This window comes from Lissotriton helveticus, chromosome 9 (genome assembly GCF_964261635.1).
Source record: "Lissotriton helveticus chromosome 9, aLisHel1.1, whole genome shotgun sequence".
NCBI classification, from domain to species: Eukaryota; Metazoa; Chordata; class Amphibia; order Caudata; family Salamandridae; genus Lissotriton; species Lissotriton helveticus.
Window position 1 is genome coordinate 1,142,139,138 of NC_136070.1, and position 27,836 is coordinate 1,142,166,973.

At 47.6% G+C, this 27,836-nt stretch overlaps 1 protein-coding gene across 4 annotated transcripts in view; it reads left to right on the forward strand.

Annotated features, from left to right (window-relative positions):
• LOC144782290 (protein TASOR-like) overlaps positions 1 to 27,836 on the forward strand; it is an 865,833-nt gene that overhangs the window by 130,186 nt on the left and 707,811 nt on the right. For all 4 annotated transcript variants that reach the window (XM_078661579.1, XM_078661582.1, XM_078661580.1 and 1 more), the window contains exon 5: positions 11,182 to 11,309. In XM_078661579.1, coding sequence (XP_078517705.1) covers positions 11,182 to 11,309 — 128 coding nt within the window. The remainder of the gene's footprint in view (positions 1 to 11,181; positions 11,310 to 27,836) is intronic.

Below are 27,836 nucleotides of genomic sequence, written 5' to 3' on the forward strand. Positions count from 1 at the left end.
TTCATCTGCAAGTTTCCCCTCCGGCGGAGGAGATCGACTACGGATACGACGCGGACGTCGAGGTGGTCGAGGCAGGAGAAGTCGTCGACGAGGTAGGAGACGACAATGAGGCCTACGGGGCCACGGAAGATAGCTCGTGTGAAGAGCTAAGCCCCGTACGAACAATTTCTACGGCTCAGGTTGAGGGATCGCCACACGGCCTTACCCAAGACCTTCCACCCAGATCCATGGCCTCCCCTACGTGCCCGGCTACGGACACTTCTGCGGAGCTGACGTTAGTCAAAACGAAACCGAAACCTTCGGTGTCGACAAAAGCGAAAGTAATTGAGACGCCATCGAAACAGAAGACGTCTGTCCCTCCGGCCGCCTCCTCGTCTTCAGACACGTCGGGGCAGCCGAAGCCGAAGAAGGCTGTCGACCCGGGAAAGTCGACCAAGGGCGCCGATCCAAAGTCGGTCAAGGGCGCCGAGTCGAAGTCGGTCAAGGCCGTCGACCCGAAATCGGCAAAGGGCGTCGAACCGAAGACTGAGGCTCCGCACCCCGTAGTCAAGGTCACCGGCACCAAACCGTTGGCGCAGAAGGCCGTCGGCACGGACGGAGGACACAGCGCGCCGAAGAAGGCTGATCCTGTACCGGATACAAACAAGGCATCAACGCTCGAGTCTTCACTCGCTGGTGGACCGAAGACGTCTGTCGGATCGACGAAACCGTCCGCTTCCTTTACGAAGCAGGTGTCGGATTCTCTTCAACGCATCAGGAACAAGGCTTCCGCGTCCGCACCGAAGGATGCTTCCGCCGCGAAGCCAGCTGCCACAACGCCAAAGTCTTCGACGCCACTCCTGTTTACTTTACCGCCGAAGGTAGCACCAAAGGCCTTCGCACCACGGTCGGTCACCGAAGCGCCCGTACCTGTGTCTACGGCGCCGAAGCCTTCTCAGCCACTTGGGAGCTTGAAACCTCGACAGCCCTCGGTGGAGGAGCAGTCGGAACACTATATCGACGCCGACACCGGGAAACTCACCCTCTACAAGAGGAAGATCACGGCAACCCAGCCTTTGGAGTCCTACACGATTCCTTTGAAGCGCAAAAAGCCTGCTGCGGAATCCCCAGTTCTGGTGGAGCCTCTTGTTCCACGGACTCCACGAGTGGCTACACCCTCACCAACTTATTCGGATGTGGAGGGTGGAGATGGTGATGACGAGGAGTATAGCTTTCCTGCCAACACTGATCCTCAGGATCCCCACGACTCATGGCCGGATGCAGGTGACCTAGGGGATCAGCAAACTGCCCAGGACTCTCAGGTGTACGCTGTCAAGACCTCTCCTACTGAGGATTCGGCTGCATTTAATGCTCTCATTGAGAGGGCGGCAAAAAACCACGACGTGGAGCTCCACACTGACCCTATCGAAGTGGACTTCCTTTTTGATACCTTTTCCACAGCAGAACAGACTGTCAAGACTCTCCCCATGCTGAAAGGGGTTCTCAAACATGCTGCAGACATTTTTAAGGAACCCACACGGGCCAGGGTGGTCAACCCTAGGATCGAGAAAAAATATAGGCCGGCGCCTGGCGACCCCACCTACATCAAAGGCCAGTTGCCATTGGACTCTCTGGTCGTTTCTAATGCCCGGAAGAGGGCGAACTCGCAGACCACTGGTGATGCTCCTCCCCCAGACAAGGAATCTAAATTGCTGGAGGCATCAGGGAAGAGGGTGGCGGCTCAAGCGGCCAATATCTGGCGTATCTTTAACACTCAGGCGCTGCTGGCCAGATATGACAGGGCCCACTATGACACACTGGAGACCCTGTTACAACATCTTCCAGATCAGTATAAAGAGGCAGCTGAGATGCTTATTCAGGAAGGGAAGCTTATCTCCAACGCTTCGATTAGGTGTGCACTGGACGTGGCGGACACCGCGGCCAGAGCCGTTAACACCAGTGGCATGTTGAGACGTCAGGCCTGGCTCAGAATCTCCGGTTTCAAGCCGGAGATACAAACTACCATCCTCAATCAGCCAGTAAACCCAGACAGGTTATTTGGTCCTGAGGTGGATACCACCTTAGAAAAGATAAAAAAGGATACCAAAACTGCAAAATCCATGGGGGCTCTCCAGTCCCAGCAGTTTCGGGGCAACACTTTTCGTCGCTCAAGCAATAGAGGTGTTTCCAGAATCCAGATGTCCCAGCAAACGCAATACAATAAAGGTGGGGCGCAGTCCTCTTACACCAAGCAAAGTAGAGGCGGCTATCGGGGCAACAGCACCAAGGGCAGAGGTCGTGGCAACAACAACTCCCGCTCCTCCGCCACCGGTAAACAGTGACGCCCTGTCACTGCCCCCCGACCATACTACACCTGTCGGGGGGAGACTCCAGCAGTTCCTGCCCGTCTGGAAATCCATCACCACAGACAGGTGGGTCAGGAAACTTATCCAGTTCGGTTATTGTCTGGAGTTGACATCCACTCCACCCAACATGCCACCAAAACACCGTCCTATGTCCACAGAGCATTTGCACTTATTGCAGCAGGAGGTACTAGTCATGCTGCAAAAAGGGGCAATCGAGCTTGTGCCAGTGGAGGAAGAAGGCACGGGGGTGTACTCCCTGTACTTCTTAATCCGAAAAAAGGACGGATCCCTCAGACCCATACTGGACCTCAGACCCCTGAATCAGTACATTCTATCAGAACACTTTCATATGCTCACACTGCAGCAGGTTCTCCCGTTGCTCAATCAGGGAGACTTCCTCGCAACCTTGGATCTCAAGGATGCCTATTTCCACATTCCACTGCATCCGTCACACAGAAAATACCTCAGGTTCACTATTCAGGGTCAACATTATCAGTTCAAGGTCTTGCCTTTCTGGGTGACCACAGCGCCCAGGGTGTTCACGAAATGTCTGGCGACAGTAGCTGCGCACCTCAGGAGGCAGAACGTTCACGTTTACCCTTATCTGGACGACTGGCTTGTCCTAGCAAAGTCGGCCCAGCAGTGCGCCGCCAGCATGTCCCACACCATTCACCTCCTTCACGATCTGGGATTCTCACTGAATTATCCCAAGTCGCACCTTCAGCCAGCCCTTGTGCGGCAATATCTGGGTGCGACGATCGATACTCTGGCAGCCACAGCTCAGCCGAATTCTGTGAGGGTCGACAGCATTCAGTCACTGATCCAAAGGTTCAGACCGCAACACTCGCTTCCGGCAAGAGTGTTCATGCAGTTGATAGGCATGATGGCCTCCTGCATCTTCATAGTCCCGCACGCGAGGCTACATATGCGTCCGCTCCAAGAATGCTTGGCTCATCAGTGGACTCAGGCTCAAGGACAGTTGAACGACCTAGTGTTGGTGACCGGTCAGGCATACAGCTCTCTGCATTGGTGGAATCCACACAACCTTTGCAAGGGCGGACCGTTCCAGGAGCCTGTGCCACAGATTATCCTGACGACAGACGCATCTCTCCAGGGATGGGGAGCTCATGTACTCCACTACACGGTGCGGGACTATGGACAACTCAGCAGAAGAAGATGCACATCAACTACCTAGAACTGATGGCAATCTTCATGGCATTGAAGGCATTCAAAGTACATTTGTGCAACAAAGTCGTGTTGATCCGGACGGACAACATGACGGCCATGTACTACATTCAAAAGCAGTGACGTACACACTCTCCGCAGTTGTCTCATCTGGCTCAGAGCATGTGGAAGTGTGCCTTTCAGAGGAACATCTTCCTCATGGCGGAACACCTCCCGGGCAAGGACAATCAGATGGCGGATCTGCTCAGCAGGTACAGCCACCAGATGCACGAGTGGGAGATACATCCATCAGTACTACGCCCGTACTTCCAGCAGTGGGGTCATCTAGAGATAGACCTGTTTGCCACAAGGGAAAACGCAAAATGCCAAAGCTTTGCCGCCAGGTTCCCTCACCCACAGTCGCAGGGCAATGCGATATGGATGAACTGGTCAGGCAGATTTGCGTACGCTTTTCCCCCAGCACCTCTCATACCGCTGGTGGCACGAAAGCTAAAGCAACACTCGATGACACTCATCCTGGTTGCTCCAACGTGGGCACGCCAACCATGGTACACCACGTTTCTAGAACTCTCCGTGGTACCGCATCAAAGGCTGCACCTCACACCCAGGCTTTTGACGCAGAGCCGTGGCGACATTCAGCATCCAGACCCGCAACAGCTCAACCTGGCGATCTGGCTCCTGAAGTCTTAGAGTTTGGCTACCTGGGCTTGCCTCCTGAATGCATGGATATCATACGGGAGGCTAGAAAGCCCACCACCAGGGCCTGCTATGCAGCGAAATGGAAGCGGTTTGTCATTTACTGTACTGAACACAACATCAACCCGCTGGATGCATCCATTCCGAACATCATCTGTTATTTGTTACATCTTTACAAATGCAATCTAGCATATGCTTCCATTCGGATACACTTATCCGCCATAGCGGCTTATCTCCAAAACAGGCAGCATCTCTCCATTTTCAGAGTGCCTGCCATTAAAGCCTTCCTAGAAGGACTGAAACGGGTCATTCCTCCCAGGACCCCTCCAGCTCCTGTGTGGAACCTCGATGTGGTCCTCACCAGGTTGATGGGCCCACCTTTTGAGCCTCTACATTCCTGTGAGATTCAGTTCTTAACATGGAAAGTGGCGTTTCTCATTGCCATTACGTCTCTGCGACGTGTTAGTGAGCTACAGGCGCTCAATGTACAGGAGCCATTCATCCAAATTCACTCCAACAGGGTGGTGCTGCGCACTAACCCTAAATTTCTTCCTAAAGTGGTTTCGCAGTTCCATGTCAATCAGACCATTGAGCTGCCCGCGTTCTTTCAAAACCCAGAGACAGTGGCAGAAAGAATGCTCCACACTCTTGATGTCAAACGAGCTTTGATGTACTACATCAATAGGACAAAGGATTTTAGGAAGACACAACAACTCTTTGTTGCCTTTTCAGCCCAGCACAAAGGCGACCCCATTTCCAAAGCAGGTATAGCCAGGTGGATCGTTAAGTGTATTCAGATTTGCTATCACAAGGCTAAGCGCACTTTAACGGTCCCCCCCCAGAGCCCACTCCACCCGCAAGTTGGGGGCCTCTATGGCTTTCCTTGGTAATATCACTTTGGAAGACATTTGTAGAGCAGCCACATGGTCTACCCCACACACATTTCCTAAACACTACTGTGTAGATGTGCACTCCAAGCAGCAAGCAGCTGTGGGGCAGGCTGTTCTAAAGACACTTTTTCAAACATCTGCAGCCGGCACAGGCGGCCACCGTTAATGGAGGGACTGCTATGTATTCTATGCTATAGATATGAATTCAGCAGCCCACATGCCTCGAACTGAATATGCTACTTACCAGTATGCATCTGTTCTTGGCATGTAGGGCTGCTGACATTCATATCGCCCGCCCTCCTCCCCGGCGCCTGTAGCGGCTGCGGAATTTACACTTACTCTTAGCATGGTCATTGCTCACACTGTTACACTCCATCTTCGCCACAATGGCTAAAAACAATCTGGGGATGGAGTTGATGCCCATGCGCACTGTAGTCCAGGCGAGGAGCCACCTATCTCGTGATACTTCGAAGACTCTTCCAGGACAACAATGTGCAATCATCCGGACCCAACACTAGGCGGCGATCTATGCTATAGATATGAATGTCAGCAGCCCTACATGCCAAGAACAGATGCATACTGGTAAGTAGCATATTCATTACGATTGAGCGAGATTGGAGTTTTTACGATTTTCATTGGCTATGAGGCTCCAAAGGTTGCACGTGCCAGTTGAAGTAACCTCCAGAGAGCAGTGATCGTCAGCGTGATCAGTCTGTGCAGGTGAGTAGACTCGTCCCTTAGGGGCACTATGTTTTGGGATCAGTTTCACCAGCTGCGTTTTCATTTCCGCAGTCTGCCCAGGAAAGGCATTTGGTCAGTACCAGGTGAGGGGGGGAGAAAAGAACAGAACCGGTGAATTTGGTCTACCCGGTCAAAGCCGGAAGTAGCCTTATCCGCTTTGATTTTAACCCTTACTTGTCCGTTCTTTCCCGCTGCGTTTTTGTGTGCCACATGAAATGCCTTCTGCTTGTACCTGATGAGGTGGAGAATAGAAAAGTGCAGAACAGGGAGTTTGGATTACTCGTTCAAAACTGTAAATAGCCGTAGTCTTTCCTTTTAAAGTTGTGTACCAGTGCGACAAACGTAAGAATGAAATAATGCACTCCACTGCTAAGTAGACATATGGCTCATCATGTCACTATGTCAATTGTATCAACATCAGTGTTGCCTTGTAAATATGCCACTGCTTACTTTTTATGTATTCTTGTAAAACCAGTATGTTTTCTTGTCCCTGGTGGCATATTATATTTTACAATATTAGTGCACCTATTGGAGGGAGCGACACAGCCAGACCTTATGCCCCTGATGCCTTTCTGACAGCAAGCCATTCTGTTCCCCTCAAACGTCATGAATGACCTCTCCACCTAACATAGATGGGAGCAGTGGTACGGTCACTTTTTCCATAATTTACAACCCTTTTGCAGAAGTTGCATCGATGCGGTGCACTTGCACCCCTCTCTCTACACCCCTCTCTCTACACCCCTCTCTCTCTACACCCCTCTCTCTCTACACCCCTCTCTCTCTACACCCCTCTCTCTCTACACCCCTCTCTCTCTACACCCCTCTCTCTCTACACCCCTCTCTCTCTACACCCCTCTCTCTCTACACCCCTCTCTCTCTACACCCCTCTCTCTCTACACCCCTCTCTCTCTACACCCCTCTCTCTCTACACCCCTCTCTCTCTACACCCCTCTCTCTCTACACCCCCCTCTCTCTACACCCCCTCTCTCTACACCCCCTCTCTCTACACCCCCCTCTCTCTACACCCCCCTCTCTCTACACCCCCTCTCTCTACACCCCCTCTCTCTACACCCCCTCTCTCTACACCCCCTCTCTCTACACCCCCTCTCTCTACACCCCTCTCTCTACACCCTTCTCTCTACACCCCTCTCTCTATTGCCCTCACGATCTATCTATCGCCCTCACTCTATCTATCTACCTATCGCCCTCACTCTATCTATCACGCACCCTCTATCTATCTATCTATCTATCTATCTATCTATCTATCTATCTATCTTTTCCCTCACTCTATCACACTCACTCTAACTATCTATCACACTCACTCTATCTATCTATCTATCTATCTAGCTATATATCTTTCTATCTATCGTCCTCACTCTATCTATCGCCCTCACTCTATCTATCTGTCTATCTATCGCCCTCACTCTATCTATCTATCTATCTATGGCCCTCACTCTAGCTATCTATCTATCGCCCTCACTCTATCTATCTATCGCACTCACTCTATCTATCTATCCATCTATCTTTCTATCTATCGCCCTCACTCTATCTATCTATCTATCTATCTATCTATCTATCTATCGCACTCACTCTAGCTATCTATCTAGCTATATATCTTTCTATCTATCGTCCTCACTCTATCTATCGCCCTCACTCTATCTATCTGTCTATCTATCGCCCTCACTCTATCTATCTATCTATCTATCTATCGCCCTCACTCTAGCTATCTATCTATCGCCCTCACTCTATCTATCTATCGCACTCACTCTATCTATCTATCTAGCCATCTATCTTTCTATCTATCGCACTCACTCTATCTATCTATCTATCTATCTATCTATCTTTTCCCTCACTCTATCACACTCACTCTAACTATCTATCACACTCACTCTATCTATCTATCTATCTATCTATCTAGCTATATATCTTTCTATCTATCGTCCTCACTCTATCTATCGCCCTCACTCTATCTATCTGTCTATCTATCGCCCTCACTCTATCTATCTATCTATCTATCTATGGCCCTCACTCTAGCTATCTATCTATCGCCCTCACTCTATCTATCTATCGCACTCACTCTATCTATCTATCTAGCCATCTATCTTTCTATCTATCGCCCTCACTCTATCTATCTATCTATCTATCTATCTATCTATCTATCGCACTCACTCTAGCTATCTATCTAGCTATATATCTTTCTATCTATCGTCCTCACTCTATCTATCGCCCTCACTCTATCTATCTGTCTATCTATCGCCCTCACTCTATCTATCTATCTATCTATCTATCTATCGCCCTCACTCTATCTATCTATCTATCTAGCCATCTATCTTTCTATCTATCGCCCTCACTCTATCTATCGCCCTCACTCTATCTATGTCTATCGCCCTCACTCTATCTGTCTATCGCACTCACTCTATCTATCGCCATCACTCTATCTGTCTATCGCACTCACTCTATCTATCGCCATCACTCTATCTATCTATCTATCTATTGATTGCCCTCACTCTATCTATCACAATCCCTATATCTATCGCCCTCCCTCTATCTGTCACCCTCACTTTATCTATATATCGCACTCGCTCTTTCTATCTGTCGCATCACCACAGCATCATTCAGCACCACCACAGCATCACTCAGGGGCACCACAACATCACTCAGCGCCACCACAGCATCAATCTGTGCAACCATTCAACAACAACTGGTTCAAATATGTTCTCTCAATGTTTCAAGCTTTATTACCAATGTCACAAAAAGGTGTTAATATTTCACTTCTGTTCCTGGATTTTCATCACAATAAAATACACTGAACATAATCTTCACAAAAGTTATTTACCAAAGTTTAAGCTATTGCCATTATAAATTACAATAACTTTTATTTACGTATTATAAAAAGAAAAGCCATTGTTATTTGTAATATCAATACATCTAAGTCACGTAAATACTACACATATTGCATTACAAATGCTATAGGTGTCACATTTGTGAAAGTTAAAACTATTGGCATTATAAATGACAAAGCTATTAATTTAGCTATTTTCAAAACCAACACATAAATACAAAATTTGTCATTTACAATACCAATAGCTCAAACTTTCCTAATGCGAGACCTATTGCATTGCAAATGCTTGTTCTGCCATTGGATCTAGAAGCAGGGGAAAAACTTTCGAATTTTTGGACCAAATTCCCAAAAATGTTTTGGATTTTAGGCAAAAAAACATTTAACATAGATCGGGAGGCATCTGTGATTTCCCGTCGGGGGACCCCGTCGGAACAGCTCAACTATGCAGATGGACAGAAATGAGGCAAGGTAGGGGCCATGGAAAATATCCCTTTCAAGTTTTGCCCTTTATTTCACCACAAATATTACCCAATGCTCACTACAGGATGTTTGTAACCTCTGCCTGCCTAGGGATCACAAGGATAAAGACTGCGAGGCCTGCATTGTATTCATGTCAAAAACTCTCAAGGCTCGTAAAAAGCAAAGGGAGGAACACCACACAGCTGTGTTCGGCAGCCAGACGCAGCAGGTATTGCTGATAGATTTGGGCCTCTCAAGTGATGAAGACAAACCAGGACTTCCGCAGAATCAACCCACGGAGAACCAAACGTTGAAATACTCGAGGGGGACGCCGAGAAGAGGCATACCGCTAAGAAGACTCCCAAGGACATCAGAAAGAAAGTTGAGAAGGTAATAAAAACCCCTCAGATACCAAAGGCTTCAAAAAGAAGGTGCAAAAGGCAGCTCAGGCGTTGAAAAAGAGGACGATTGAAGGTCAGTCGCAGCCTAAAGAAGAACCCCATGGATCCTAACCCAGGGATGTTGATGAAAAAAAACTTTGAAATCGACGAAGACCATTGTCTGCCGAGACGTCTCGAAGGGTAAGGCCATACTTTCGGAAGCAGAAAACACCACATCAAAGAAGAGGATCTCCCCGGCAACAGGTGCCGAAAGGGCCCTCGAGGTGGAGGAAAAGAGAAGATGCCTAGAAGCAGATTAAAACAAATTTTTTTTTTAAAAAGACTGGGCCGAATTTGACCTGGGAAGTGGGGGGGGGGCACGCAGCCCCCTTCCCCATACTTAACATGCCTGGCCCGGGGGCTTGGGTCCTCGGGCCGACATCTGTCCAGGGAAGGGGGGCTATGCAGCCCTCCTTCCCTTAGAGAATTCTTTTTTTTTTTAAAAGCCCAGAAACTCGCCCCTTTCTCCACCCCTCTGCAAACATGCCTCATGGCGCGCTGCTGGTTAGAGGATGAAGTCCCCTTGGCTGCTGAGGGGTCTTAGAGGCCAACAAGATGGGAGAGGTGTTGCGCAGCGGCCAGAGCGGCTGACTCCGGAGAGTGTGGGGCTCTACGTTCAATCCCCGTCTGCAGCCAAGCTCGGCATCATGTGACTCTGGGCAATAGCTCACTTAATCTCCCCAACAGTCCCAGTGCCTAGAGACCCTTAAGGGTGATTAGATTGCGCTTTACTAAATACCAGATTTACCGGATTTTTCAAACGTGCCTCTCAGCTCACTGCCTCCTGAGGGCCTCAAGACTAAAGTGGAAAACCAAGCACTCACCCATACAGTCAAGCACGCACCCACTCATACACCCATACAGCCACTGAGACACCAACTGACACACTGATACAGACATTCACACAACCATTCACTCATCCACACATTCACTGAGACACCTAACCACTCACTTATACAGTCAGGCACACACCCACTGAATCATCCATCCAGGCACTCCTACACCCACTGATTCACCCATATACCTTGGTATATATATTTAACAATATATTTAACACTCAAACCTTTTAAAAACACTCACTGGATGATTTCATCAGTTATGTCATGAGTGATGTCACTGACCATGTCAAGAGTGTTGTAATTTGTGACGTTATAAGCAGTGCATCGCGGGGGCGTGAGTTATAGTTAGCTCAGCTAATTGTAACTGCTGAATTTCTTCTGGTTTTGTATGAGTGAACCCTGAGCCACACTATAACATCTCTATTACCTTTATTTTTTAATCAGTGAATATATGCATTGTAATTGCATTTATATAGCACCTACTACCCCATGCCAAGGTGTCGATGATATATATATATATATATATATATATTTATTCCACATGGAATGCATTTTCTGGTAATTGCTGGTTTTTAGCCCACTGCTGCATGGGTTTTGTCACAGTGCTGCTTCCACTGCCCTATACCTTATTTACTAATTTGTTTGATCTTAGTGAAATTATGCTCATCAGCTTTATTAAAGTATTCTGTTCTTAATGTTGCTTCAAATGTAGCTAATGTTGCCATCACTTTACTTTAATTACAGTATTATCTTTATGAGTACGGCTTTGATGAGATTAGACGAAGGCCAAGACATGTGTGTCCGTATGCTGTTATTTCGTTTGGCTACAAAGATGAAATGTCCCAGGTACCAAAGACTGTAGCATCATCAAGGTATGGGCCACGCTTTTAGTATACCATCAAAAATATGCTAAATTATATATTTTGTAATTGAATATTAGTCCTAAACTGGTCGGTCATATACTGGTATGGGTGCTATCTTATCCTGAGCTGCATGTCTGCTTTATTTATTTATAAAGTTTTATATAGCGCAAACTAGATCCCATAGGATATCAGAGCGCTTTACATTAGTAAGGAAAGGAAGGACAATAATGCAAATACATCAACAGGTAGGGATAAAAACAAACATTCAGCTCTTCTGTTACTGTAAGCACTGGGGTATCTGCCCAGGTTCTGCCTTACAATTGCACACAAAGTATGAGACTGTACACGTAAAAACTCTCCGTAGGTGAATGGACCTTTAACCTCACCAGGGAAAGAACCAGGGGACCACTGCATTAGCCCCCTGCTGGTTCTGTTCTACCTCACACTTCTCCTATCAGCATCAACAAAATAGGTGGTTTTAATTCTGTGATGTACATCTAGCCCCACCCCCCCTAAACAAATGCAGGCCTCTCAAGAGGCATGCATTTCATTTTTATAATGTCTTCATTATGCATGGCAACAGTTGAAAACTTCATAAGAGTCAGAAATGCACACAAGTCAACACCACCCTTCGTCCCGAGAAGTAATTCCCCTGCAGATTTATTTTGCCTTTTTACAGGTTTATAAAACATTTAAAGTCAGTTGACATTCTGTTGTAATTACTTTGTGAATACTTTGAGGTTACATTTAGATTACTTTTTCTACTCGGTGTGGTATGCCTAGATATCACACTGGGACAATTCCTAGGCAAAGGTAAGTAAACCACCTAAGCATTAAAACACAGTTGCTTGGGTTTCCATTATAAACTTTTTTTTAGAGGAAATACAGTCAAAGCAATTTTATGGGGAAAATGTGGTTATCGGTTTGCAGGTAAGCAATTGGTTTTGAAAGTTTAGTTTCTGGGGTTAGAACAAGGGTTCCCCCAGGGTCAAGAATGCACTTCAAGAACACCCTCAGCTGCACTACGGTGGCTGGGTGCAGAGTGCTGAGGCCCAAGGTTAGCCAGTTGGGCTCGGGGGGCCTTCGGCTGCTGGCTGCTCTCGAGCAAGCCACTGGGCTATGGGAGCGAAGCTCCTAGAGTTAAGCTCAGGGCAAAGGGGGATCCGAGTTAGCACACAAGGTGCACCCACGGAGGCAGAGGGGCGGCCGGGTGCAGGGTGCTGACCTGGCGACGGGCACCCTGTTGTTTTCAATGGGAGATCTCCGGTCAGAACAAAGACTGCAGGCTTGGGTGGGAAGGCTTCCTGAAGGTGACCACTGGCTGGAGAGGTAAGTTGGGATGTCTGGACACAGGTGATTGGGCCACCCAAGGCCATGGGGCGTAAAGTGTAGGGGTGTCTTTAGGCATTGGGCTCTTCTTACCAGCTCCTGTCGTGGTCGGGAGACCCTTAAGGTAGAGGCTGCAAGCGTCGTTGGGAGGCTAGAGGTAGGTCGGGGATTACCAGGTCAGGTTCGCTGTGGAGACCTCTTCATGGTGTTGGGCCACTCTAACTCGGGCCATGGGGGTCGAGTGCAGAGTGGCACAGGCTTACGGATTCGGCCAGAGTCTGTTTCTTGAGCAAGTCTGGTGCTTACGGAAGACCGAGTCTTTGCAGGGAAGGCAAGGCAGGCCCTTTAAGTGCAGGGGGGCTGCTGGACATGCCATGGTTTCCGCTGGGGCAGATCGAGGCTGAGACAGGCCAGTAGGGCTGGGGCCCAGGCAGTTGGTATCCCCCTCTATGTCCTTCAGCACGCCTCTTCGCCCCTTCTTCTTGCTTTTCTGAGGAGGCAAGGTTCGGGGTTGCCACTAAAGACTACCTTTAGGGCATTTCAGGTAGGTACAGGTCGGGACCAGTGGGTCCCTTCCTTGGGGTGTGTACACACCCTATTATGCCACCCTCCAGTGGGAGGGGGGCATAAGCCCCTCTCTGGTTGTCTGGGTCCCCAATCTTCAAGCTGGCTGGGACTGAGAGGTGTGCTTGGCCTCACCTCCTTCACCTGAGGGGTGGAGTTGGTAAAGGTGTGCACACCTCTCCTCCTATCTTGGTTTTCCCGCCGATTCTTCCTCCCAAAGTGTGTCTGAACCGGTGGGGGCGAGTTGCTGGGAGCAGTAAAAGGCAGGGTCCGCGTACAAAGGCGGCAAGCCTTTGAAGCTTCCCCTTCAAGGACCCTGCCAAACCTGGGGGAGGAGGCATGACACCTCTGCCCAGGATGTGCTTTGTTTCAGGACCAGGAGGCTCTCTACCCAGAGGTCCAGAAACATGCCTGGGGTGGCATCTGGCGAGCAGCCACTCAGCCAGGACACTAGAGTTAGGTCGTTTTCCAGGGGGCATCTCTAAGATGCCACCAATCCAACAATGGCATCAGTGTGGGTTTAATGGGCTGAGATGTTTGATACCAAACTTCTCGGTCTTCGGTAAAGCCATCATGGAGCTGTGGAGTTTGTGGTGGCAAACTCCCAGCCTCTGGTTTAAACATGGCTATACTGCACTTACAATGCCTGTGAATGGCACAGGTACTGTAGGGGCCCAGGGCTCAAGCCACTGTGCCCTCACCTGTGGTATAGTGCACCCTGCCTTAGGGCTGTAAGGCCTGCTATAGGGGTGACTTACCTATGCCACAGACATTCTTTAGGTGGGCATGGCATGTGCGCCATATCGACTTGTAGTTTTAGGTTCTCTTCCAGGGGATCCTCATCAATAGTCATAAGCATTAGAATATTCCCGCCCATGCGCAGGACCCCGGAAACACTATATTATATGTGCCCCACATATACATATATATATAACCATATATATATTCACTGAAAAAACCATAGGTTATAGACCATATATAGTTAGGAATTAGCATTTACAAAACCTTATTTTACTCACACAAAACCATTGAAATTCCATATATAGTTAGTTGCACTAACTATATCTCGCGCACCTGCAATCCACTGCTGATGTCACATATTACATCATTCATGACATGGTCAGTGACATCACTGATGACATCACTGATGACATCTCAAATGACATCACTGATGACATCACTGATGACAACATCCAGTGACTGTATGTTTCTATAAAGTTAAAATATGTCTTACATATTGAAGAATGAGTAGATGTATAAGTGTCTGGACGAAGGATTTAGTAGGTGCATGACTGAATGTATGAGTGAGTGATTAAATGTCTCACTGAGTGCATGGGTTAGTGACTAAACTGTCTTAATTTGTGCATCATTACGTCTTTTGTTCTGTAAACTGCTGCATGTGTTGATCAGTAGCTATATGACTAACTATATGGGTTATTGATTGATTGTCCAAGTATTTGTATGGGAGACTGAGTGTATGTGTGGCTGGCTGGGAGATGTGTGACTCTGTGCAGATCAATGTGTTCTTGTATCAATGATTGTATAAGAGAGTAAGTATGTGTTAGTATATGTTTGAAAATGTAAGGTACTCTATGTTTAACTGTATAGATTAGAAAATGGAAGTGTGATTGATTCTTTACAGGACTGACTAGGTGTGTGAGTAACTCCATGGATGAGTGGCAGAGTGTGAGTGTCTGTATAGGTGTATGAGTGCATATGATAGTGTTGTAAAGATGAGTGATTGTATGTATAAATGATTGTATGGGTGAATGAGTGAATGTGTGTGTAGACGTAGGAATCAGTGAGGGCGTATGTAGTAACTAGTATTGGTGTGTCAATGGTTTAAAAAATTATATTCTGTATTTAACACTGGGTGTAACAGAGATTATATGAAAGTGTGAGGAGATGCATTGTATTGTCACATGAATGATATCATCAGTGATGTGACCATTGATGTCAAATGAGATGTCATCAGTGATGTCATCAGTGATGTCATTTGAGATGTCATCAGTGATGTCATCAGTGATGTCATTTGAGATGTCATCAGTGATGTCATTTGAGATGTCATCAGTGATGTCATCAGTGATGTCACTGACCATGTCATGAATGATGTAATATGTGACATCATCAGCAGTGGATTGCAGGTGCGCGATATATAGTTAGTGCAACTAACTATATATGGAATTTCAATGGTTTTGTGTGAGTAAAATAAGGTTTTGTAAATGCTAATTCCTAACTATATATGGTCTATAACCTATGGTTTTTTCAGTGAATTTTCAAGGTTTTGTAAATGCTAATTCCTAACTATATATGGTCTATAACCTATGGTTTTTTCAGTGAATTTCATTGGTTTTTTAACAGCTAATATCTGTAGCTGTAAAATGTATTCTTCTTTAAATCCAAAAATATATTTTATATGTTTATGAATAATTTTTTTTTAAAATATTTTTTTTTCTTCGTTCCCGCTTCGCGAGCCGGTAAACGTTTCTTTACCGCAAACTGCCGCGTTAGAAAACAACATCGTGACGCCTCCCGTCCGCATGACGTTTCACGTTGTCGCGTGATACGTCATATGACGTGCTACGTTAGCGAACTGGTACGCGAAGCGAGTCGCAAAGCGCAGGTTTCTGGAAGCAAACCGGGAGGCCCTGCAAAGCGCTTAACGTAAACACAGCAGGTCATGTGACTTGGTAATAACACTTTTCATTGGTTCATTTCACTTTTGGTTTCCTAATGATGTAAGACTAGGTCATATAATCTAAAATGAACACTTCATTGGTTGAGAACTCTTGTTTTTCCCAAATGATGAAAATCCCTCCTTCTTTCCTCACTCTGACTCATCATTGTGAGAGAAAGACCCTTTGTGATCACTGAGCAATGGCTTCTTTAGTAGCTTCAGCTGGTGCTTCCCCACCACCTCCACCACATCCAAGGAAAGAGTGGACCACCTGCTCAAGTTATAATTCAACAAGAAGAGGAAGAAGAGGAACAGGACGACGAGCATGAAGAGAGGCAGTTTTTGCCTGAGGAGCCCAGGACGTCTCACCGGAAAGAACTTCATTTGGCAATTTTTTAAAATTCCCAAAGGTCAGAAAAAAGTAAATGCAAGGTTCGAGGCATGTGGGCTGCTAAATTCATATCTTAGCATTAGATCGCCGCCTAGTGTTGGGCTCGGATGATTGCACATTGTTGTCCTGGAAGAGTCTTCGAAGTATCCTGAGATAGGTGGCTCCTCCCCTGGACTACAGTGCGCATGGGCATCGGCTCCATCCCCAGATTGTTTTTTTCCGCCATTGGGTTCGGATGTGGTCTCGACGTCTTACTGTCGGAACCAAGTAACACTATCTTTTACCGGCCAAAAGGCCTCGATTTTCTTGCGTCGGTATTGTCTGCGCTCGGTCTCGAGTCTTCCGTCTCTTGGAGCCGGAATAAGCAGAGTTTTCTTCGCTTTCTAAACTTTGAGGCCTTCTCATCGCGACACGACAGCAAGCCTTTACGGACATGGAGCGGAGCCCGTTTAAGTACTGCCCGCTCTGTGGGTCCAAGTACCCACACATCGATCTACACCCCGTGTGTAACAAGTGCCTTTCACCGGACCACGACGACGGCAAGTGCAAGGCCTGTGCACAGTTCCGCTCCAAGAAAACTCTCAAGCTTCGGCGCGCGGTGCGCTTGGAAGCTAGGCAAGCGGCCCCAGATCCGGAGAACATCTTCGGCGACCCGGAAGAAGAGGTCCAGGGTCACCTTCTACAAATCTCCCCATCACAGACGGAGGTCGAGGCGGATCCGGGAGACGACGACGGAGTCGCGGGTCAGGTCCTCGAATACGTCGAAGAGGTAGGAGACGACGATGAGATTTATGGGGCCGCGGCGGATAGCTCTGCGGACGAGCTCTGCCCCGAAGGTTACGAGGATACCGACCGGGACACGGGATCGCCTGTCGGCCTTACCCAGGACCCGTTGCCGCAAGCCACAGCCCCGCCTTCGGGCCCGGCTACGGACTCACTTGCTGGGCACGCTGTTTCGAAACCGAAACTGAAACCGTCGGGGTCGTCAACACCTAAAATGGCCGACCCGAAATCGAAACTGAAACCAAAGGACTCGAGTGTCCCTAAGATGGCTGCCGTGCCTGTGAAGAAGTCGGTGCCCGTCACCCCGTCGGCTCCGTCGACCTCCGGTCCGCAGAAGCCGAGGAAGTCTGTCGATTCCGATGCTCCGAAATCGAGACCGACGCCCGAGGAAGGGGCTCCCAAGAAAGATGGTCGGCACGGATCAGCGGCTCCGGCGCCGTCCAAGCCCGCCAAGGTCGGCTCCAAAGAGGCTACGCCCAAGAAGTCTGCGCCCCGGCCTCAAGATTCGGAGGTGCCGAAGACGGTTTCCGCGCCCAAAACGCACAAGGCCCGCGAGGACGTCGGATCCGAGGGACCGCTCAAAGCATCCTTGTCGGCGACGAAACCCACTGGCAGTGTACCGTCCCCCATTGCGGAGTCACTGCAGAGAATCAGGGAGAAAGCCTTTGCTCCATCGGCTCCGATGCCATCACCGCAGCCGCAAATGGACGCTCCGGCTAAGCCTTCTGGGAAACTCCTTTTTCTCTTGCCACCTAAGGAGGCGCCGAAAGCGTTTTCGACGAAATCGGCTCCGAAACAGGGTTCCTCGCTGCCTGACCCTCTTCCACGTCGTGTACTCGAATCGGAAGACGATTCAGAGCATTTCATCGATGCTGCCACCGGCAAGCTGACACTCTATAAACGGAAGATCACTTCGGAGCCGGTGGACCCCTACGTCATCCCGTTGAAAAAGAAGAGGGTGACCCTTGACGCCTCAGGCCTCACGGAACCGATTCAGCCTCCTCCAAGACGGAGCCCTACTCCCTCCCCAGAACACTCTGTGGGTGAGGAATATGATGAGGATGAACAGTACAATTTTCCTATCGATGAACCTGATGTACAACCAGATTCTTACGACGACACTGGTGACCAGAACACCCAAGGTGTGGGCCAAGACCCGCAGACCTTTAATGCACGTGCATCCCCGACTGAGGACTCAGCAGGATTTCATGCACTAATTGAACGGGCGGCAGCCAATCATGATGTGGACATGCATGCCGACCCGGTTGAGGAAGACTTCCTTTTTGACACCTTTGCCATATCTGAAAGGACAGTAAAGACACTTCCTATGCTGAAAGGTGTTCTCAAACATGCTGGGGACATTTTTAAGGAGCCTACAAGGGCGAGAGTGGTCAACCCTCGCATTGAAAAGAAGTACAGGCCTGCGCCTGCGGACCCCGTCTACATCCGGGGACAATTGCCACTGGACTCTCTTGTGGTTGCCAATGCCAGGAAACGTGCCAACTCCCAGACAACGGGTGAAGCTCCTCCCCCGGATAAGGAGTCCAAAGTGCTTGAGGCAGGAGGCAAAAGAGTGGCTGCACAGGCGGCACACTTTTGGCGCATCGCAAATACACAGGCGCTCCTGGCGCGTTATGATAGGGCGCACTACGACACCCTAGAACAGGTTATACAACACCTGCCCCCACAGTTCCAAGAAGGCACCAAAATGCTTATTGAGGAAGGAAAGCTAATATCAAACGCAGCCATCAAGTGTGCACTTGACGCTGCGGACACAGCTGCTAGGGCTATCAACACTAGCGTTATGCTGAGAAGACAAGCCTGGCTACGCATCTCAGGGTTTAAGCAGGATATTCAAACAACAATTCTGAATCAGCCAGTCAATCCTGATAGTCTGTTTGGTCCGGATGTTGACACCACCCTAGAGAAAATAAAGAAGGACACGGAAACTGCTAAGTCTATGGGGGCCCTGCAGTCCCAACAGTTTCGTGGCAGCAATTTTCGTCGCTCAGGTGCACGTGGAGTCACCAGAGGACAGATGGGTCAACAATCCCAGTTCTCCAAAGGTGGGGCGCAATCCTCGTTCACTAAACAGAACAAGGGAGGTTATAGGAATAACAGCAACAGAGGTCGCGGCAGAGGAAACAACAGCTCCCGCACCTCTACTCCAAGCAAACAGTGACTTTCTGTCACTGCCCCCCGACCACATAACACCTGTCGGGGGGAGACTGCAGCAGTTCCTGCCCGTCTGGAGAAACATCACCACAGACAGGTGGGTGCGACAACTAATCCAGTATGGTTATTGCCTAGAGCTGAAATCCACTCCACCCAACATCCCACCGAGGCAAAGGCCTATGTCCGCAGAGCACTTGCACTTATTGCAGCAGGAAGTGGTGGCGATGCTGCAAAAAGGCGCAATCGAGCTCGTGCCGGTGGGGGAGGAAGGCACAGGGGTATATTCCCTGTACTTCCTTATTCCAAAGAAGGACGGTTCTCTCAGGCCCATTCTCGATCTACGTCCCCTCAACCTGCACATACTGTCAGAGCATTTCCATATGCTTACACTACAGCAGATTCTTCCCTTGCTAAACCAGGGAGACTTCTTAGCGACCTTAGATCTCAAGGATGCTTATTTCCACATTCCACTACACCCGTCACACAGGAAATACCTCAGGTTCACTATTCAAGGCAGGCACTACCAGTTCAAAGTACTACCCTTCGGAGTCACTACGGCCCCGAGGGTGTTCACCAAGTGTCTAGCGACAGTGGCGGCGCACCTCAGGAGGCAGAATATCCATGTCTACCCCTACCTAGACGACTGGCTCGTACAAGCCAAGTCAGAGCAACAGTGCGCCGCAGACATGTCGACTACAATTCACCTTCTTCACGATCTGGGTTTCTCCCTAAATTACCCAAAATCGCATCTTCAGCCGGCACATGTCCGGCAGTTCCTGGGTGCTACGATCAACACCCTGACAGCCATGGCTCAGCCAAACCAAGTCAGAATCGACAGCATTCAGTCACTGATCCAACGATTCCGACCAAGACACTCCCTGCCAGCGAGAGTGTTCATGCAGTTGATTGGCATGATGGCCTCCTGCATCTTCATAGTCCCTCACGCACGGTTACATATGCGCCCGCTCCAGGAGTGCTTAGCGAATCAGTGGACACAGGCTCGTGGGCAATTGACAGACCTAGTGTTGGTTACCAGTCGGGCATACGACTCTCTGCATTGGTGGACTCCACACAACCTTTGCAAGGGCCGACTGTTCCACGAGCCCGTGCCGCAGATTGTCCTGACGACGGACGCATCTCTCCAGGGCTGGGGAGCACATGTGCTCACTTACACAGTGCAGGGACTATGGACGACGCAGCAACAGAAGATGCACATCAACTATCTGGAACTGATGGCAATCTTCATGGCGCTCAAGTCCTTCATTGTACATCTGAGCAACAAGGTCGTGCTAGTCCGGACGGACAACATGACCGCGATGTACTACATTCAGAAACAGGGGGGCACCCACTCGCCACAGCTGTCTCATCTGGCTCAGAGCATGTGGAAGTGGGCCATTCAGAGGAACATTTTCCTCATGGCAGAACACCTCCCGGGCAAGGACAATCAGATGGCGGATCTGCTCAGCAGATACAGCCATCAGATGCACGAGTGGGAGATACACCCTTCTGTTCTCCACCCGTTCTTCCAGCAGTGGGGTCATCCGGAGATAGACCTGTTCGCAACAAAGGAGAACGCAAAATGCCGACTCTTTGCCGCCAGGTTCCCTCACCCACAGTCGCAGGGGAATGCGATATGGATGAACTGGTCAGGCAAATTTGCATACGCTTTTCCGCCAGCCCCTCTAATACCGCTGGTTGCAAGAAAGCTAAGGCAGCACTCCATGACTCTCGTCCTGGTTGCTCCAACGTGGGCACGACAAGCTTGGTACACCACGTTCCTCGAACTCTCAGTGGTGCCGCACCAAAGACTGCGCCTCACGCCCAGTCTTTTGACGCAGAACCATGGAGACATTCAGCATCCAGATCCACGACAGCTCAACCTGGCGATCTGGCTCCTGAAGTCCTAGAGTTTGGATACCTTAACCTACCTCCAGAATGCATGAGTATCATCAAGGAGGCGAGGAAACCAACTACTAGAGCATGCTATGCTGCTAAGTGGAAGCGTTTTGTCATCTACTGTACGTCCAATGACATCAACCCACTAGATGCATCTATTCCCAACATCATCTGCTATCTGTTACATCTCTACAAGTGCAATCTGGCGTACACTTCCATTAGGATACATCTCTCAGCCATAGCGGCTTATCTTCAGAACAGGCAGCACCTCTCTGTCTTCAGAGTGCCCGCCATTAAAGCCTTCCTTGAAGGCCTGAAGAGAGTCATTCCCCCAAGAACACCTCCAGCTCCGGTGTGGAACCTCAACGTCGTTCTCACCAGACTGATGGGGCCACCATTTGAGCCACTGCACTCGTGTGAGCTCCAATTCCTTACGTGGAAAGTGGCCTTTCTGATAGCTATTACGTCTCTGAGGCGTGTCAGTGAGCTGCAAGCGCTCACCATACAAGAGCCGTTCATTCAAATTCACCCAAATAGGGTAGTGCTACGCACTAACCCTAAATTCCTTCCTAAGGTGGTGTCACAGTTTCATCTTAACCAAACTATTGACTTACCAGCATTCTTTCAAAACCCGCAAACGGTGGCGGAAAGAATGCTCCATACCTTAGATGTACGGAGGGCGTTGATGTACTACATAGACAGAACACAACCCTTTAGAAAGACAAAACAACTCTTTGTTGCCTTCGCACCACAACACAAAGGCAACCCAATTTCCAAAGCAGGGATAGCCAGGTGGATTGTTAAGTGCATCCAGATATGTTATCAAAAAGCCAAGCGCACCTTAACAATACCCCCCAGAGCGCACTCCACACGCAAGCTGGGGGCATCCATGGCTTTCCTAGGGAACATTCCTTTAGAGGATATTTGCAGAGCAGCCACGTGGGTCACACCACATACCTTCACAAAACACTACTGTGTTGATGTGCATTCCAAGCAGCAAGCAGCTGTAGGACAGGCTGTTCTCAAGACACTTTTTCAGGTTTCTGCAGCTGGCACGGGCAACCGCCGCTGATGGAGGGACTGCTATGTATTCTATGCTAAGATATGAATTTAGCAGCCCACATGCCTCGAACTGAATATGCTACTTACCAGTATGCATCTGTTCTTGGCATGTAGGGCTGCTAACATTCATATCGCCCGCCCTCCTCCCCGGTGCCTGTCGCAGCTGCAGATATACTATTGTATTTATTCGTAAGCATGGACATCCTTTACACTTTCACTCCATCTCCTGCCACAATGGCGAAAAACAATCTGGGGATGGAGCCGATGCCCATGCGCACTGTAGTCCAGGGGAGGAGCCACCTATCTCAGGATACTTCGAAGACTCTTCCAGGACAACAATGTGCAATCATCCGAGCCCAACACTAGGCGGCGATCTAATGCTAAGATATGAATGTTAGCAGCCCTACATGCCAAGAACAGATGCATACTGGTAAGTAGCATATTCAATACGTAACTTGCCTTATATGTCGAGATTGACTGTCCAGAGGGACCGAGAAAAATACAGTTTCGGAAACTACACAATGCATCGCCGTATGACTAGGTGGCATCCTAACAACTACAGTGCTGCACAGTTTCGGAACGACCTAGATAATCTCCCTATTATGGCCAGAAGATCTGTTGTACCGGAAGTAACGGGACCAGAGGGCAGGGAGATAGTGCCAAATATACAAATGAGATTTGGTGAAGTAAAACTCGTCTGCGTACATTGCGATGGATTCATTTGCTACGGAGAAAGAAGCATCACTCTGATCAACAGAGCTATTGACTATCATATGCAAGTTTGTACGAAACGCCCAAAATAATAAATACTTTTTTTTTGTTTTGTTGCTCCTGTTGAGCCCTTTACAATGAATCGTTTTCATTGCCCCCTCCAAGAAAAACCCCAAAAAATATAAAACTGTTCAGAAAAATTCAAAAAAAGTAAAAAAATGTTCAGAAAAATAATAAAAAAAATATAAAACAACAAAAACAATAAAAAAAAAGTTCTTTTCAGAACTACCTCCCCGTTATTAAAAAATTGGTACAATATTTGGAACTGTGCCAACCTCTATTTCTCTTAGTTCGCTTCCCAGTTCGCTCGCCGGTACGCGAACCGGAAGCGAACCAAAAACAGTAAGTATAAGGGAAGGAAACAGACACTTATGTTAAAAGAAAGACAGCTATAGGGGAGTAAACTAGAGATACTATTACCCGTAATCCACTGCTGATGATGTCACATCTTACATCATTCATGACATGCTCAGTGACATCATCAGCAGAGGATTGCGGGTTTTTTGGCAACGTGCCTTATCCACGGTTTAATAACGCTGCCTTTTGCTTTATATAAGTTTTCAAATTGTATGAAATATATACCAATAGGTCGTTATGAACCTTTAGGTAGTGCTTTTCTTCATGAGGTCTGGTCGCTTCCATACACATACAGATGTTTCAAAGATGATCAAGAAGTTTATCTGAATGGAGAGGAATGCACTGAGACGCCAGATCATTCACTAATGTGTAGGCACATACAGTTACACGGTTCATGCAACAAACACCGACCAAATATGGCTTGCGTGTTGCAAGGCACGCCAGTTCCTGCTATCATCCCCACGTTCAAGTTGTTGGATTGGAAAATGGTAGTTATTTGATGCTCAATAATGAAGATTGTTCTGGGTTAATTAAAAGTATTCCTTTTATCGTAACAGTAAGTGAACGGGTTATTTGCTGCAGAAATGTTCTATTTCCTCCCACACATGAACATAGGGAGTTTTCAATCTCGCCACAAATACCAACCTTGGGAGCAGATTTCAACGGCATGGCAAGAATAAGAGCTCTTTTGTCTCAGAGAGAGGTGGCCTTGAGTTCGGCCCGTGAAACTTTCGTGCTTCACATAGCGAACACCCGTACAGAGGTGCAGACCCTTTTCAATACAGATTCGCCTTTGCATTTCAGCGACATGGTTCGGACTATCTTTAACGCATCCTCCACAAAGGCCCTGGCGCACTTTTTTAAAGTTGTTACCAGTGGTCTCGTGACTTCATTTGAGAAAATCTTTGGAGTCATCCCTGCTTTCTTTCATTCTATTTTTTCCACTCTGCTTCGTGGATTGCCATTTTTACTTGCATTACCAGCGGACGCTCTTGTGCTTTTTTACATTTTTAAATATGGATGTCCCTCCTGTGCAAGCTCCCGCCCTGCAGCTGCTGACACTGTTCCGCAATCGCATGCTAGAATATTATGGCACAATGCCGTTGGCGATATTAAGCACGGCATATGGATTATCTTTTCGATTCTCCTACTTCACCTGTGTCCAGCCTGTATTTCACTGCCTGACCTGTGATTTCGATTGGGCCATTGATTTGTGTCTCTGCGGACCGGTTTCTCCTGACGTCGACTTTAATCAGCTGATGACTCCTATCATTACTCACGAGTTGGTTTGTCCTGGCGAAAGGATTATGGCTGTGGCATTGATGCATGGACTAATTGGTCCCTGGAATTTACTGGCGGCAACACAGTCTTTCTTGGAACAGAGCTTTCTTGAAAACCCACCGAGCTGTCCTCTGATGGTGATAGAGGATCCGGTGCTGGGAGAGCACGTATGTTCTTTTCCGCTTTTAAATTGGATGGCTGAACTCTTTTCGGATGAAGACGGTGACTTCCTATTGGAGGCTGTTGCAGCTTATTTTGCATACACAGTTATGTCATAGACCTTTTTCATTTTTGATATGCTGAGTACTAGCATTTCATTGACAATTCATTGACTTATTTGTCAAGTTTTTATTATTTAGCTTGCCTATTGGCTTAAGACTCGATAAAGTACTTGGCTGTTTTATTTTTCTTTAGCATTAAATTTTCCTAGTTTTTAATATTTTACCTTGCGGACCGTCCACATATAAAGTTGCAATCTGCTCTCATGAGATGGCACTTCTATTATCTTATTCAGTTCGTTTCCGGATCATGGGGAGGTGTCATCTAGGTCCTGGATATCTTTACACCGTGTTAAGTTAGCATGGGCTCATTACCGGTTTAAACGCCATTTTTCCTTTTTTGCAACTTCTGCACACGACACTTAGTTGTTGCTTTAGCTTTCAACCTAATAGTTCATCGTGATTTACATGAGAATATGTTATTGCTCTACTATCTGCTTTACTTGTTAAACTATATCTGTACAGCGAGTGCTGAAGTTTCAAGAACAACACGATACAGAATTGTTATGAGGTCTGATCTCCACGACTTCATACTCATAACATAAGTGCAGCTTCTGCCAATTCTGGGCATGAGGCGGGTTTTATATTGCTTTGCCGAACACACATACACAACACTTGATGCGGTTCACATGAAGAGAGAGCTGGTGTATGCTGATGTGATTCCTTCAAATCTAAGACACTAAAGTATGGGCACGCCCTAAACCAACACAAAGAGACCTTCTTAGCAAATAATATAATATGTGTATTAGGGAGGGTGAGATATAAGCAGCCGCGGGCCGTGGAGGGAGTTACGATGGGGCAGGGAGGCGGGGAGGGGGAGGGGCAGGGTGGAGCCCTCTCCACCCTGCCCCTCCCCCTCCCCGCCTCCCTGCCCCACCGTAACTCCCTCCACGGCCCGTGGCTGCTTATAAGTGTTGATAACTCTTATTCATTTACAGCATGTTAACATACTGTCACCATTCGCTTTTTATGTACTAGTAACTATGCTGGTAATTTTGCTACTGATAATATGTGTACTTGTATTATCTAAGATACTACGCCTGAGAAGACGGCATTAGTAAATCAACATTTCAAATACACATGTGTTCTTCTTAACTCCATGTTCTGGTTTCTAAGAAATATATAACGACCGACTGTTCATGAGTTCCACGTATCCTGAGGTACTATAAGTTCATATTCTGGATTGTCTAAACATTGAGAGTTTGTTATATCCAATGTGACACTGTACCTAGCTTGCTAAGGAGTTTTTGATTACTAAGGTGACTTTTGGGGCACCCTAATTCGCCGAGGTTCCAATCCTCTGTCCACAGTTCTGTGTGAGAACAGAAACCCTGCGACAGGGGCACCCCCGACCCTTCCTGGAGCTTCATCACATTTCCATAGGGCGGTTGGACTCACTTTTAGCTCGAACGGCTGAATGGATTTCCATGAAACTTGGCAAAATTGTAGGGACTGGTAGCCAGATGTGCCTTTGCTATGTCTCAAGATATATGCTCCAGTGGTTTTTACGAAAATTAACTTTGAAAAATATATATTGGGCTACATTGGCCTATATATATGTTGGAGCCCAAATGTAGCCCAATGAAGCCCAATGAAGCCCAATGTAGCCCAATGTAGCCCAAAGATGGCCGCCAGAGACAAAAAAAACAAATGTAGCCCAAATATCAGCCAGATGTAGCCCAACTATAGCCCAGTGACAGAATGACCAATCAGCTTCGCAAACCTCCGTTACGCGAAGCGGAGTGCTGTTACAGATATATATCTTTTTTTGAACGTTAATTTCTCAAAATCCACTAGAGCACATATATTGAGACCTAGCAAAGGCACATCGGGCTACCAGTCCCTAATATTTTACCAAGTTTCGTGCAAATCCATTCAGCCGTTTTATTATTATTATTATTTTTTTTTTTTGCCCCGCGGGGCTTTTAAAACCTCCACATCAAACCTAGGGGGTCAGCGAGGATCTACTATTCCCCCTTATGGTCATTTGCCCCTTCGCTTTGGCCTCCTCTTGTCTCTCGATCCTACCGAGAGACAAGATGGCGGCCGCTACGGACTGTTTGGAATGTTGACAGACGCCGGAGAACCAATCAGCTTCGCTTCACAAAGCTCCGTTGCGCGAAAAGTACGCGTCCTGGAGCGCTGCCCGGTCCGCTGTTACAGATATATATCTTTTTTTAAACGTTAATTTCTCAAAATCCACTGTAGCACATATATTGAGACCTACAAAAGGCACATCGGGCTACCAGTCCCTACAATTTTGCCAAGTTTCGTGCAAATCCATTCAGCCGTTCGGGCTAAAAGTGAGGCCAACCGCCCTATGGAAAACTCAATGTTAAAAACACGTTTGGGACCCCCCTTTTTTCTCGGCCCCCCCTTGACGAACCCCCCCCAAATTTTTAAGGGCTGCTCAGAAACAAAATGTGCCATTTTCCTGAAAATTTCAGCCAATTCCGTCCACAATCTCCAAAGTTATTAGACATAGAATTTTCAAAAATCCCATAGAGAAAAAATCCTAACTATATATACCTACTGGCGACCGCCAGTAGGTAATATATATATATATATATATATATATATATATATATATATATATATATATATATATATATATATATATATATATATATATATATATATATAAAAATAAGCAATTGCAGCCTAATAAAGAGCTGAATCATGCTGTAAAGAATTTCCACCATACATGAAAAACATGCATTAGAAACATGAGCACAACAATAAAGTTTGTTTTGGAACTGTTTTAATGCTCAGAAAACAGTAGAAATTCTTATAAAACACTGAAAGCATAGGAAGCTCCCAGGCTGCATTGCAAACACACAGTCTAAAAAGACTGAAAAGCTAACCTGTAGCTGCATGCAATAAACTGACACCGTGCCTTTAAGGCACTCCTGACCCCCAGCTTCCCATCATGCCTCAGGGGTGACAGTTGGGTCAGTTGTTCTTTCCGGCTC